General features: G+C 34.2%; 1 protein-coding gene and 1 pseudogene across 2 annotated transcripts in view; both read right to left on the reverse strand.

Moving 5' to 3' along the window:
* ASPM (assembly factor for spindle microtubules) overlaps positions 1 to 14,466 on the reverse strand; it is a 64,700-nt gene that overhangs the window by 48,484 nt on the left and 1,750 nt on the right. The window contains 7 exon segments of one of the 2 annotated variants that reach the window (NM_001104535.1): positions 140 to 281; positions 2,210 to 2,277; positions 3,278 to 3,523; positions 5,008 to 5,154; positions 9,652 to 9,756; positions 12,179 to 13,658; positions 13,805 to 13,948. In NM_001104535.1, the coding sequence (NP_001098005.1) occupies positions 140 to 281; positions 2,210 to 2,277; positions 3,278 to 3,523; positions 5,008 to 5,154; positions 9,652 to 9,756; positions 12,179 to 13,658; positions 13,805 to 13,948 (2,332 nt within the window). 2 annotated transcript variants of the gene reach the window in all.
* On the reverse strand, positions 8,083 to 9,297 carry LOC144338624 (septin-14 pseudogene; annotated as a pseudogene).

Consider the following 14,466-nt stretch of genomic DNA (forward strand, 5'->3'; position numbering starts at 1 on the left):
TGAAGGGAGAGTACTAGAAACAGAGACTTATTTAGATTGGTTTCTTTGAGAAAGGAAAATGTAAACAGAAACAGAAAGAATGACAATAAACCATTTATATATAGTGTGGAGAGAATGTAGGAGAGGCAGAGATATTTACCATCTCTATACAGATGAGGAACAGTGGGGTGTCTATACTCAGCTGCTATATCGGGATTCCAAAGTAAGCGATTCAGAATAAACATAGCCAACCCTGTGACATCACTGTTATCTTCCAAAGATATGAGTTCTCCATAAATTGTCTGAAAATAAATTAAAGCCAAAGTCAGAATTATGCTATCTCTAAGAAACAAAGGGATGGGACTGAGGAATGGCAGACCATAACCTAAGGAACTGGCAATGTTCTACTTTCTAAATGACATGGTTATTTGCTAAATAACTTCTTTAAACTATGCATACATGATTTATGTATTTCTTAGTGTATAATGGTGTACTTCGTAATGAAAAAAGACAAAGCTCAGGGCTAAGATAAGTCTTAATCATCTGACAAGCAACATTCCGATTTTAATTTTTTCATTTAAGTTAAAGAACTATCAAATATAGGCATGTTGTTCACATTTATTTATAACTGCCCCACTAAGTACATCATGAAGTTATAACAGAAACCTAAATACTCAAATTTTTATAATAGTTATCAAGGTAGAAAACATCTGCAAATCATCCAAGATAATCTGGAAAGTACAGGCCTATTTATAATCAATGATTTAAATATAAAATTAGTTTAACATTAGCATGCTTATTATCAATAATTTTTAAATCAATTAGAAAAAAACTAAAAAAAATCAAATTCTGCAACCCTACATTGACAAAATATAAAGATTAAAGCATGGAAAAGTATTAATTATTATCTACCAAAACAGAGGAATTTATCTTTATTTACTTTTTTTGGCCTTTGAAATTCTCTTAAAATCCTCAAAGGTCATGTCCATTTATTTAAAGAATCCTAGGGTATAGTAATAAGGTACCTGTAAAAAGATTATACATCTCTACCACCTGCCATAAACTTGCTGTGACTTCCAGGAGGTTAATACATTCCTAACTAGTTTGTTGTTTAGCTAGATAATGTGCTTTGGCTAATGGAATGTGGGTAGAGATGATACAAATTACATCAAAGAGGTTTTAAAAAGCATTGCAAGGTTCCATACAAAGTTATTGATTTTATTTTTGCCACAGAAAAGCTATGTCCCAAATATGGGGGGGCTCTATTTCAATTGAGGTTCCAGAATTCTTTCACGTGTGAAGTAGAGCTAATTGATATGTAACTTGCCAACTATTTAAAGGGAAAGGACACTGGAATTGAAATAAGAAATCCCAGCAATGACACCATAATACTGTGTAACCACAGTAAGCTTATTATTTATTCCCTCTGGACCTCAATTTATTGGTATATAGAAGTCAGATTATTACAAAGATCCTGTTCGGTCCCAAAGACTCTTCTATTCCAAAACCTGAAATAAATTGAAATAGTAATGGGAGACCCTACATTAAGAAGGTAAGAAACCTAGAAAAAATGTGAAAGCATACTAACAAAAGACTAAAGAATACAGATGCACAAAAGATATTATTAATAAAAATGTCTTTAAACAGCCAATTATTAATAGTATCTTTCTAATTCAGTTGGTTTCAACATTCTAGATATTACAAAGCCAAGTACTATGTAAAGAATGCAAATCCTGATGACATTTTTATGAGTACTATTTCATCAGATTGGTATAGGTTCAATTCCTGACCAATTAATTGGCATAGGGCAAGTCACTTTAACACCTAAGTTTCTGCTTCATTAGTGAAGTGGAAATAATAATACATAGCTCACTGAGTTTTAAGAAATTTAAATTAGAAAATGTATTCACAGCAGCCTTGTCTTTGCATTTGTAAATTTTCAAAAACGAGTTGATTATAGTTGTCATTACATCCAACACCAAGTTATGTTTAAAGAGACTATACAGTAAAATGCTGTATTACAATACAGTGTAATAATATATAATGGCATAGTCTATTTACCTAATAAGCATTTATTAATGGGTCTTACATTTTATACTAAAAGATGAATCAAGCTAACCTAATGACTTTAAACTTTTATAAGTAAAACCACATTTTAATAAAATGAGTCTATTTTACAAAAACGGTGTCATAAAAAATATTCTTTTAGAAACCTGAAATGTATGCTTACCTCTAGACCAATTCGAAGCCACAAAGGATTGTAGGACAACAGCCAATTCAGGACTTTCTGACGTTCTCCTGAAATGCATGTCAAAAGCAAATAAGTTCAAATCGATAATCAAACAGAGATAAAAAATAAAACTTCATGGAGAGTATATCAGTGGGAAAAAAATAATTGCTTATATGAAGTAAGTTAATTTAAATAAAATACACTTCTAGTCTTAAATATACGTGATCATATTCAAGTATGTTGGATTTTTGGCAGCAAAGCTAAAGCATGTATACCTAGCTTTGAAATACAAAATCTCTTGGGGACATCAGTATCTGGAAGAGATAACCTGCATTCTTATGTTCATTGCAGCATTATCCACAATATCCAAGATATGGAATCAATCTAAGTGTCCATCAGTGAATAAGTGGATAAAGAAAACGTGGGGTATGTGTATGTGTGTGTATGTATATGTAAACATAAATATATATGATAAATATATATATTTATATATAATGAAGTACTATTCAGCCTTAAAAATGAAAGAAATCCTGTCACTTGTGATAACATGGATCAATCTGGAGGATATTATGCAAAGTGAAATAGCCTAAGCATAGAAAAACAAATACTGTATGATCTCATTTACATGTGAAATCTAAAAAAGTTGAACTCATAGAAGCACAGAGAATGGCGGTTGCCAGAGAATGGGGTAGAGGGACTGGGGTGATGCTGTCAAAGAGGTGTAAAGTTTCAGTTACGCAGGATGAATAAATTCTGGAGATCTAATGTATACTATGATGACTATAGTTAATAACAGTGACTTGTATACTTGAAATTTGCTGAGAGTACTTCTTAAATGTTTTCACCACACATACACACAAGAAGGTAACTATGTGAGTAGATATATTAATTGGCTTGATTGTTATAATCACTTAATAATATATACATATATCAACATCATGTTGTATATCTTAAATATATGCCATTTTCACTTGTCAATTATATGTCAATAAAGCCGGGGGAAAAAAAACACAAAACCTCTTGAATGTTTTTAAAGAATTAATGTCAAGATTTCTGCAAGCTTCTTACCCACATCTTTCCATAGGTGTCTATCTTTTCGAACAATTAACCGCCTAGCTTCAATTTCAATTTCAAGCTTTTTAATAGCTTTAACCATTTTTTCAGAAGTAAACAAACGACATGCTGCACGACGTAGTCTGTTTAACCTACACCGAGCAGTATAAGCTCTGAGAGACATTTCCTCTTTTGTCGGTGCTCTAGGAACACTTATTTTATGTTGATTCTCTACTCCCAAAAGAAGAGTAGCAGCATTTACTGGGTGAAAACAAAAGAAAGAATGTTTCTGGTTAAACAATATCTCTATATATTCTTAAATCCAGCAATAAAATGCAATTTCAGATGGTAAAAACAGAATCTATTCCTCACCTTCTCCAAGCTTACTCCTTAGGCCAGTCTATTATTGCAACCTGTTAGCTCTACCTGCAAAATGTATTCCAAGTCTAGCCACTTCTCACCGCCTCTACTATCACAGATTCAAACATGATTATCTCTAATCAAGACTACTGAATTAACCTCCTAACTGGTTTATCTGTTCCTGTCCTTTTTATAAACAGATAAAAGTCAAGTTTCTAAGGAATATAATTTTAAAAAATCAATTGAATTTTGGAATGTAATTTAATCTTTTATAAAACACATTTTCTTTTAAGAAAAGAACTAAAAATGGGGCTTTGCTTCCTTTTGGAAAAAAGTTGTTTTTTTTTTTTAAGTGATCTCTAAGATCACTGCTTAGAGAGCATCTAATCGAAAGACCCTTTTAATGTAAAAATCCAGCCAGGTACAATTGCTCACACCTGTAATCCCAGCCCTTTGGGAGGCCAAGGAAGGTGAATTACTCGAGCTCAGGAGTTCAAGACCAACTCTGGCAACATAGCAAGAACTCTTCTATTTAAAAATAAAAAACTAGCCAGGCATGGTGGCGTGCACCTGTAGTCACAACTACTCAGGAGATTGAGGGAGCAAGATTGCTTGAGCCTGGGAAGCAAAGTCCGCAGTGAGCTGTGATCACATCAATACACTCCAGACTGAGTAAGGGAGTGAGACCTTGTCTGCAAAAGCAAAAAAAGAAAAAAAAAATCCTATACACGTGCTTCTCTGACAAAAATAAATCAGTATCTGTCTGAACACCAGAACAATAGGAAAATCATCAGTTTAAAAGTTAGCTGATATGATGGTTCAACAATTTAAACATTTATAAGAATTTTTCCTTATTTTGAACTAAAATTGATCCCTATAACTTCTATGCAGGAGCTGCACAAAAGTTAAGTTTCCTTCTCTTTCACAAGAGAACACTTCAAATGTTTGACAGGCACATCTCTACCTGGTCCCTTTCCCAAGTTTTCTCTTTTCCAGAACAAACACTGAAATGTTTAAAAATTCCTCCTATGAATTGGTGTTTATAGTTTCCTCATAATCCTATAGCTTTCCAACATACTTCTTAAACTAAGGTATTTAACAGTGGGACAATATACCCAAAGTGGGCAGGCCACACAGGACTGATTGCATTGACTGATGAGAAAGAATAGAGAACAAAAAGTATATTTCAGTACTTTTGGTAAAGAAAATCTACATATATAAATTTATGTAAGTAAAAATTCTTACCTATACAAGCATTTAGGCTAATGAACAGGGAATTATGCCATTAATTATAATAACTATGTATAATTAAAGAATGACAAAGTATGTTAAAAATTTTATCTGTTAAAAGTATTATTAAATTTAAACATTAATATAACGTTTACCTTCAGAAGTATTTGTTTTTACAGTGAAGTCATCAGGGGTTAATATAAAATTTAACCACCAAGTGAAGCCCTGTTCCTGCTTTTCCTTCCAGCGCTCATCATAAAACATGTTTTTTGCAGCAAATGGCATCGGGTGTCTGGGAATATCTAAGAATACAATTAGGTTACTACATAAGAAAATTTCCTTTAACTTATTGTACGATATATAGCAAAAGCCACTTTTACTAGCAATATCATCATTAAAACACTGAACAATATTTGCTTTTCTACTACTTGAAGGAAAGAGCTGAAAGCATTTTGGGTATGAAATGTAATCAGAGCAAAATGGGGAAAGGTAAAGGAATATTTCCTGGTTATTTAAAAATACTAAACCACCACAAGTCAACTGCATTAAAGTCTGATAGAATACCTTTTTTATAATTGACGCATAATAGATGTACATATTTTTGAGGTACATGTGATAATATATTGATAGAATTTATACAAATCAGGTCAGTGTACTTGGGATATCCATCACGTTAAATATCTGTCTTTTTTGTTGTTGTTGTTGCCTTTTTGGTAGAATGCTTTATTTTCCTTTGGGTCTTTACCAAGTAATGAGATTACTGGGTAAATGGTAGTCCTGGGCAGACTGCTTGAGGCCAGGAGTTTGTGACCAGCCTGGGCAACATGGCAAAACCCTATCTCTACCAAAAACACAAATAAACGAGCTGGGCATGGTGGCACATCCCTGTAGCCCCAGCTACCTGGAAGGCCGAGACGGGAGAATCACCCAAACCCAAGAGACGGAGGTCTCAGTGAGCTGAGATCACACCACTGCACTCAGCCCGGGTGACAGAGCAGGACTCTGTCCCAAAAAACAACAAAAAAAAGACAATGTGAGAATCTTGAAAGCTCAGAGAGAAGAGCAACTCTCACAGACAAGGGCTCTGGATAACATTAGCAGCTGATTTCTCAGCAGAAAACTTGAAGGCCAGTAGGCAGTGGATTATATATTTAAAATAATGAAGAAACCTGTCAATTGAGAAATTGATAGCTAGAAAACTTGTCCTTAAAAAATTAGGGAGAAATTAAGACATTTCCAGACTTTTTTTTAAAGCTGAAAAAATCCATTTATCTCTAAATTTGCCATACAAGAAGTGTTAAAGTCCTTCAGGTTGAAATAAATGAGCTCTAGTCAGTAACTATATAAGTAAGCAAGCTATATGAACATATAAAGCTCTCTGGTAAAGGTAAATACTTAAACAAACGAAAAACAGTATTATTGTAATTTTGGTTTGTAACTCCGCTTTTTATTTTCTATAGGATTTAAAAGGTAAATGCATTAAATGCAATTATAAATTTGTTAGGTGGTGTACAATGAATAAAGATATAATTTGTTGCATCAATAACCTAAAAAGAGTAGAGCTATATAGCAGTAGAATTTTGATATGTCATTGAAGTTAAGTTGAAATAAATTCAAATTAGAATGTTATAACTCTAGGATGTTATATGTAATTTTCATAGTAAACAAAAACAAAATACACATAGAATATACACAAAAGGAAATGAGAATAGAAACAAAACTTGTCACTACAAAAAAAAACAACTAAAGATAAAACAAGTAAATAATTGAGAAAATACCTGGCAAAAATCAGTAACTCTGACTTATTAAAACTTTCCATGCTATATAAATCTGAAAACTCTATTTCACATAAAACTGGAGATGAAAGAGACAAATATTTACTTATAAAATTAAAAGTTATATAGGAATCAAACACTAATTTGTTTTAGAAAAAAATTATGAAGAGAGTAAAAATATGCCTTACAGTATCATATAATATCATGTTTTATAGCTCTGGGAAAATAGAAAATAAAATGTTCTGTTAGTATGAATCCTTCTGTGACCTAAAAAAACCCTATGGATCATACCATTATTACCTAAAAAGTCTATTCTCAAATGCCGCAGAGTGATAATTTTTATAAGGTAGTTATTAGTTTTAGATATGGAATAATATTGGTGATTTTAATTTTAGTAACATTGGATTAAGATGAAAGAATGAGAAGATAAAGGTCCCTCGGCAATATAACTCACAAACATGTTCAGAAGCAGTAAGTAAGTTACATTAATTATCTTTTGAAAGTCAATAATCTACGTTTTTAATTTATGCTGCTGGGTCCATTTATTCAACGAATAATTGCCGGTATGTGTCAGACATTGTTCCAGGCCTAGGAATGGATAAGTGAACAAAGATTCTGGTTCTTGTAGAGTTTCCATTAAAAGATCATTTAGTAAAATTTTTCTTCCCCCAAATTATAAAATCTGTAAGATGATATAACAACATGTATTAAAGTCATTGTGGGCTAGGCGTGGTGGCTTATACCAGGTGTGGTGACTCATAGCGCTCTGTCACTCATGCTAGAGTGCAGTGGCACAATCTCTGCTGACTGCAACCTCTGCCTCCTGGGTACAAGCAACTCTCCCAACCCAGCCTTTTGAGTAGCACGGACTACAGGTGCATGTCACCACGCCCGGCCAAGTTCTGCATTATCAGTAGAGAAGGGGTTTCACCATGCCGGCGGGCTGGTCCCAAACTCCTGACCGCAAGTGATCCGCCCACCTCGGCCTCCCAAAGTGCTGGGACCACAGGCGCGAGCCACCGCACCCGGCCTTATTTTCTACAACTTTGATAACTTTAGTGTATACCCCAAATCTGTAAGACATAATATTATCATTCAAATGCAACTCATGGCTCCTCATTGTACTCGGATTTTCTTTAGCTTTTGAATTCTTTATTCTAATACGTTTTAAGTGTGACACAAAAGCATGGGAGTTCTAATCAAAATCCAATCTTTTATCATAATAAAAACTATCAAGAAATTATTAGTAGAATTTAAAAAGGAAAATAGGCCTATTAAATAGATTTGTGTAACATATTTTATGCCTTTGAGTCCCCAACAAAGCCTCCGCTTCTATTTAGATAAAAAATGTAAAAATCACTACTGGATCTACAAGCAGGACTATGGTAAAGAAATTTCTCCGCCTAACCAGCTCCTTTTACATGATGCTACATGTTTGTTTTTTCATTTTGGCAAATGTTGATCGAATATCATCTTCGTGTTAGTCTACGTCCTAAGTGCCAGGATACAGAATCTGAAAAGATGGACGCAGGACCTGTCTTCAAGGAGTTCACACCTTTTTCTTTATTTTTTGAGATGGAGTCCCTCCCTTGTCACCCAGGTTGGAGTGCAATGGCGAGACCCCGGCTTACTGCAACCTCCACCTCTGGGGCCCAAGTGACTTTCCCGCCTCAGCCTCCCAAGCAGCTGGGACCACAGGCATCGGCCACTACGCCCAGGCAACTCTTGTATTCCTAGCAGGGACAAGGCCTCATCATCCTGGTCAGGCTGGTCTTGAATTCCTGACCTCAGGTGGTCTACCCGCCTCTGCCTTCCGAAGTGCTGGGATTACAAGCATGAGCCACCACACCCCGCTAGGAGTTCACACTTTAGTTGGGGAAAATGTACAATAAGCAAGCCAATTTTTAAAATGAGAACTTTAGAGTTAAATGCTACAAATACAATCTCACAGGAAGTTGAGATGTGGAATGATAGGACTCTCAAACAGAAAATTAAGAGAAACTCTTCTCTTACAATGTTTTTCTTTCTTTGTATTGGTGCTCAGCTGAGTCTACAGTGCTTCAGAAGCAGCCTTCATTTTATAAAAATCTATTATTTCTCATTCCAGTTGTTTTTTCTCTTCTTCGAGCTTCCTTATCTCCTCCTGTTGAACCGTTTTAAGATGCTCGGCCTTGTCGTGCAGTTCTTTTTCAGCTTCTTTAAATGTTGCTTCTTTCTCCTTGACTCACTGCATAAATCTGTTTCAACTCTTCTTCTTCCCTCTGACACTGATCATTGAAGTCTTGTCTTTTGGTTTCAAAGATGTCTTGAAAACTAAGTGGCTGGTTGTCTGGGCCCACATCGGTAAAGCCCATTTTCTGCAGTTTTTGATATCTATAACATTCATAGTGCTGAGTGTGGGTTTTTTCTTTTAGATTTCTCCATATTGGTACAAAGAAGCATATCTAGGAACTTAACGAAGTCACAGTGATTTTCATTTTCCACTTGGAAAACTCCCCAAGGGTAGTGACGGTCTCTGACCATCCCTTTTCCAACTTTCACTTCATACATACTCCCTACCACGGCATCGGATAACAACCCATGTTTTTGACAGGGCGCGATGGCTCTCACCTGGGAGGCCGAGGGGGGCGAATCACGAGGTCAGGAGATCGCGACCATCCCGGCCAGCATGGTGAAACCCCGTCTCCACCAAAAATACAAAAAATTAGCCAGGAGTGGTGGCGGGCACCCGCAGTCCAAATATCTGTCTTTTCTTTATGCTAGAAACATCAGTTATTCTCTTCTAGCTATTTTGAAATATACAATAGATTACTGTAGTGACCCTACTGATCTATTGAACATTTGGTCTTTATTTCTTTTATCAAACAGAAAGTTGATAGAATATCCTGTCATTTTAATACACACTTTAATAATTCTTCCAGGCTTTTATTCAACAACAAAAATCAATGTATTTCCATGTGAAATGCAATTAATGCTTCATTCAAGGTCATGTTTTCAGAGAGTTTAAGTACAATAAATACTTGCCTGTTTTTAAAGGTTTTATGAAGGTCAAATTGGACTGCGCCACAGCGATAATGGGTTTTGTCCTTTTGCTTGTTTTAGAAATTGGAGTTTTAAATATTAATAAATCTAAAATAAATTAGAAAACAAAATTAGGAGCATTAAAATATAAATTCCCTAAATAGGTCAGTGATTTGAAAGTTAAAGTTTGGGGTCTTCACAATCATATTCATTTAGCAAATACTTAATAACCACTGTACTCCAGGCACTAATGCTATGAATTCGGTGGTTTATCAAACCAACATCCAGAAGTTACAGACCATAAACCACAATTTATTTTGTGTTTATAGAGGCTAAAGTCTAGATTCAACCACAACTTATTGTGTCTGTATATTCCAGACTCTTTGCGAGGTGCTGAGAATATGCAGAATTGAAAAATATGGTCCCAGTCCTGAAGTAGTACTCAGTCTGGTAAAAAAAAAAAAAAAAAAAAAAAGTTTAAAAATGGTAGAAGAGCCTTCCCAGACGGGAATCTACTTGAGTTAACTTATGAAATTAAAATTAGGCATGAGGAATGTGGCCTGTTGCCAGAACTGCAATAAGGATGAAGCAAAGAGTACACGTAGGAAATGACATACAAGAGGTTAGAAGAAGTAGGGAGGAGTTCAACAATGTTCAAAATAACAGTGGCAGCTAATAGTTAAATACTTTATGCCAGGCACTATCATCTTTTTCTCACACAATTATGAGAACAAATTTATGAGAAGTGTACTATTATTACCACAACGTATATAATTAGGATACTGAGGCTTTCAGCAAATAAGTCACATGGTCTAAGGTCACATAAGCTAGTAAGTAGCCAAGATTTGAACAAAGGCAGTATAGTTACAGAATCTTCACTTAATCACTTTGAAGCACCTACTGTGCTAGTGAAGAATTTTAATCAAAGAAGTAAAAACCCTCATTTACATTTAAGAAAACAGTATGGACAATGGAATGAACAGGGTTAAGATTAGAAACAGAAAATTACAAAGCAGTTATTACAATGACCCAAGGTGGATATGGTGAGACAAATTAAAAGAGTCAATGGAGACAAATCAGAGGAGAGTATTTTAATAGTGGAAGCAACAACCCTTAATACTAACTTATTAGAAAAGTGATAGAGAGTAACAGGCTGATTCTCAAATATGTAAAAACAAGATGGTTGATATAATGCCAGGTGGCTACCAAAGAAAATGCAATACAAATCACAGTAGCAAATAACCTATTGGAATAGCAGTTCACTTTCAAAAACAGGTTTCACAATAGCATATACTGCTACTAAATATAAGCAAAGAGATAAGAGTAGGGGTCAGCAAACTACATCTATCCCCCATGCAAAATCCTCCTGACTGTTTTTATATGTTCCACGAGCTAAATACAGCTTTTACATTTGTAAAGAGTTAAAAAAAAAAATCAAAAGAATAACATTTCATAAAACAGAAAACTTACATAAAACTCAAATTTCAGTGTTTATGAATACAAATTTACTGAAACACAGCCATACTCCTTGATTTGCACATTGTCTACGGTTGTTTTCCCACAAGGGGAGCAGAGTTGAGTAATTGCAATGCAGATCTATGTGGCCTGCAAAGCCTAAAATGTTTACTATCTGGACCAATAGAGGAACAGTTTGCTTACCCTTGTTTTAAAGGAATCTCAAACCTATATCAATTGTGAAAATAAGGCACATGACTAAATTGGAACATTTAAAAAGTAAATTTCTAAGGAGAAATTCCTCAATCTGAAACCCTACAGAAATTAGTCCCTCTCCCTGGAACCACTTTCTTCTTTAGGAAGTCTTTCTTGGAACCATCTCACACTTCCTTGCAATTTACACACAAACCCTCTGCTTTTGTGCTTCCATAATTCCCTTAGCATAGCATAATCACAGGAGTGAACACAACTTGAGAACAGAAATTATACCTTTCCTCCCTGTGTACACAGTGCCTAGAATAATGCACATCACATAGTAGGTACCTTATTAGTCAAATAAATATATCTAGAAAAATTGCCTTCTCTGTTCCTTTAAATTTGTCAGAGGTAGAAAGAGCCACTCGTGGTGACTTACTTGCCTCTCACATAGGCTCATAAATCAGATACCCAATATGTGCAATTCTAATTCTAGACAAGAGGCTCTACCAGGTGGCTGCCTCAAACAAACAGTAGGTGTTAGTGTCGACCCTTCAGTGGCTTATTTGTTCATTTATTCACTTATCCATTAATTCAATTCATCTTTTATTGTACTTCTTGTAGGAGATTAAAATAGGTATGTTCCTTATTATCAAAGAATTTATCTGATCAGAATGCATCTACAAGAAACAGCAAAGAAAAATAGTTATCAGGCAGATACAAGATGTCACATAAGCTGTATTCACATTTGCTAAGGAAATGTACCTAGCAAATAAGTAAAAAGTATAAGTTAATACAAGCTTATCAATAGCAGATTTACTAAACCAAAAGGAAGTATGCCCTTTACAGGTATACTTCAGATTTTATAAATAAGACTCACCAGTTTTCTTCTTCAGGTTTAATTTCTCTCTGTTGCTAATACATTTTGAGATGGGTGTTATCACATTTTTTGTTGTCTTAACAGCTGATGTTTTAGGCTCTGAAGGAGAAAAATGGATTCTTTTGATTTCTCGCTCTTCTGTATGTTCTGTAACTGCAACTCTCACATTTGCATCTTCCATGCTTCCATCACTCTTTCTTTTCCGAGCAACTGAAGCCGTTGTCAAAGAGGGCATTATTTGGTTTTTATAACTCTTAGATTTACTTAATACTGGATCTATAACTGGAAGATAAGAATGAAAGTCTTCTTTTTCCTTTTGATTATGTATTACTTTTTCATGTTCACCCACTGCACTGTTGAGACATCTTTTTGCTTTTGGTTTATTAATCTCAGTTTGGTTTTCTCTGGTACAGGTGGGCTTCCTTTTTGTAACAGTGGCAGAAAGTATTGGGCGTCTCTTAGGTTGTTTATCGTGGCTATGACTAGAAATATCCTGAACTGCAGAAAATTTAGGATTATTTTGTTTTATAAAACTGTAGTAATTTGACTTCATTTCTACTAGTTCTTCAAAAATAGCTTTGGGAGATTTTGAACCCTGATATTCAGGAATACATGGCGAAACTTCACTTTTGCTCCAGTCTTGAGGAGATTGTGGGACTTGAGAATTTTCATTTGATAATGGTACTTTATATGTTTGCTGAGATGTACACATATATGCCATGTTATCTTTTAAAAATTGATTTGGGGATAAAATAGGATTAACTGACTCTGATTCTAGATCCTGATTTAGTCCATAATTATCTTTTATGAAAGAATCTGGACTTAAAATTTTCTGATAAATTTCATGTGCAGTTGTTGATTGTAAATGCACAGGCTTCGAATTATCTGTCATAAACATATCTGATGAAAGACATGTTACTAATTCTAGTTCATTATTAGCTCCATGACTATTATTTACAAAAGAATCTGGACTTAGAAAATTTATTTGGCTTTGTGTAATGTTCAAAGTTGAAGAATAGTTGGGGGTAAGAATAAGTTTACTATTCTCTCCACTTTGATCATTAACATTTATGGAATTAAAGGAAGTTTCAGTTACAGCTTTCTCATTAAAAGAAACTTTTGAAACGTTGGCACTATCTACATTTAATAGTTCCCTATTTTCTGATGCATGAAGAGATGAGTAGGTAGTAGATCGACGTACAGAAAGCGGCAAGCAAGTTGCACCATGGCATTCATTGAAAGCAGGGCTAATAGGTGATATGGGTATTTTATTTTCTTCAAGTGTTAAAGAATTGTTTTCTGTTGGGGGACCGCCTTCGTTCATAGCCAAGTTTTCACAAGCTTGTAGTGGGCTCCTAACTCTGTCAACTTTTTGGGAAACACTAAATGTTTTATTAACATTTTGAATATTTGAAACCCTTCTGTTGTGACTTGTAGAGGCTGAAATTTTCTTCTTTTTAATGGTATCCCAAAGACTCCTCTGCAAAAATAAGGAAAATATACCAATTAAGTTTGTAGCTATTGAATATTACCTTTAAATAAGCAATATTACTTCAAGCCTGTTATCAAAATAAGTTTTACTTATTATTAAACATTTTCTTAATCATAGAATGGTTAAAACATTACCTTTTTCTTTTTCTGCTTTTCTGCGTTTCCTAGTAATATAGCTTGGTGTTTCAGAACATCATTTACAAGAAACGTCATAATCTCTCTTACTCGGCCTTCTTTGAATGGTGTCCAGTTAACAGAAATAACAATTTTCTCTTTAGGCTATAATCAAAACAATACATTATATAATTACAATAGTAATTACATAATAACCAAAACACCTTACATACAACTTACAATATAGTAGGGCTTAATAATTGTTAACCAATACTCTATATAGTAAACATTTAATAAATCAAATATATTTTTCCTACCCTATCTGCTCACTTAATTATAAGAAAAAAAGCCACTAAAAATAACACAGTTCACAACAAAATAAATTATAACATTTTAACTGTATTAAAGCAATAGAACAGAAAGTCTCTAAATCATTTTGTTTGAGTGGTTTCAAAAGATTTAATTGTACATTTCTAATTTTTAGATGTGTAGAGTACTTCTATTTCAAACAAAATGATCCTGCATTATGAAGACTTTATTTAAAACGAAATATATAAAGATGATCAACTAAATTCCTTTTTCCCCACAAATTCCTATAAGGTCCACATCATCAAACTGAGATTTCTTAAACAGTTATTATTGTTCCAGGCATAAGTGCGGGTATCCTATGAAACTCATTTAAT

The sequence above is a fragment of the Macaca mulatta genome, chromosome 1, assembly GCF_049350105.2.
Source record: "Macaca mulatta isolate MMU2019108-1 chromosome 1, T2T-MMU8v2.0, whole genome shotgun sequence".
Classification (NCBI taxonomy): Eukaryota; Metazoa; Chordata; class Mammalia; order Primates; family Cercopithecidae; genus Macaca; species Macaca mulatta.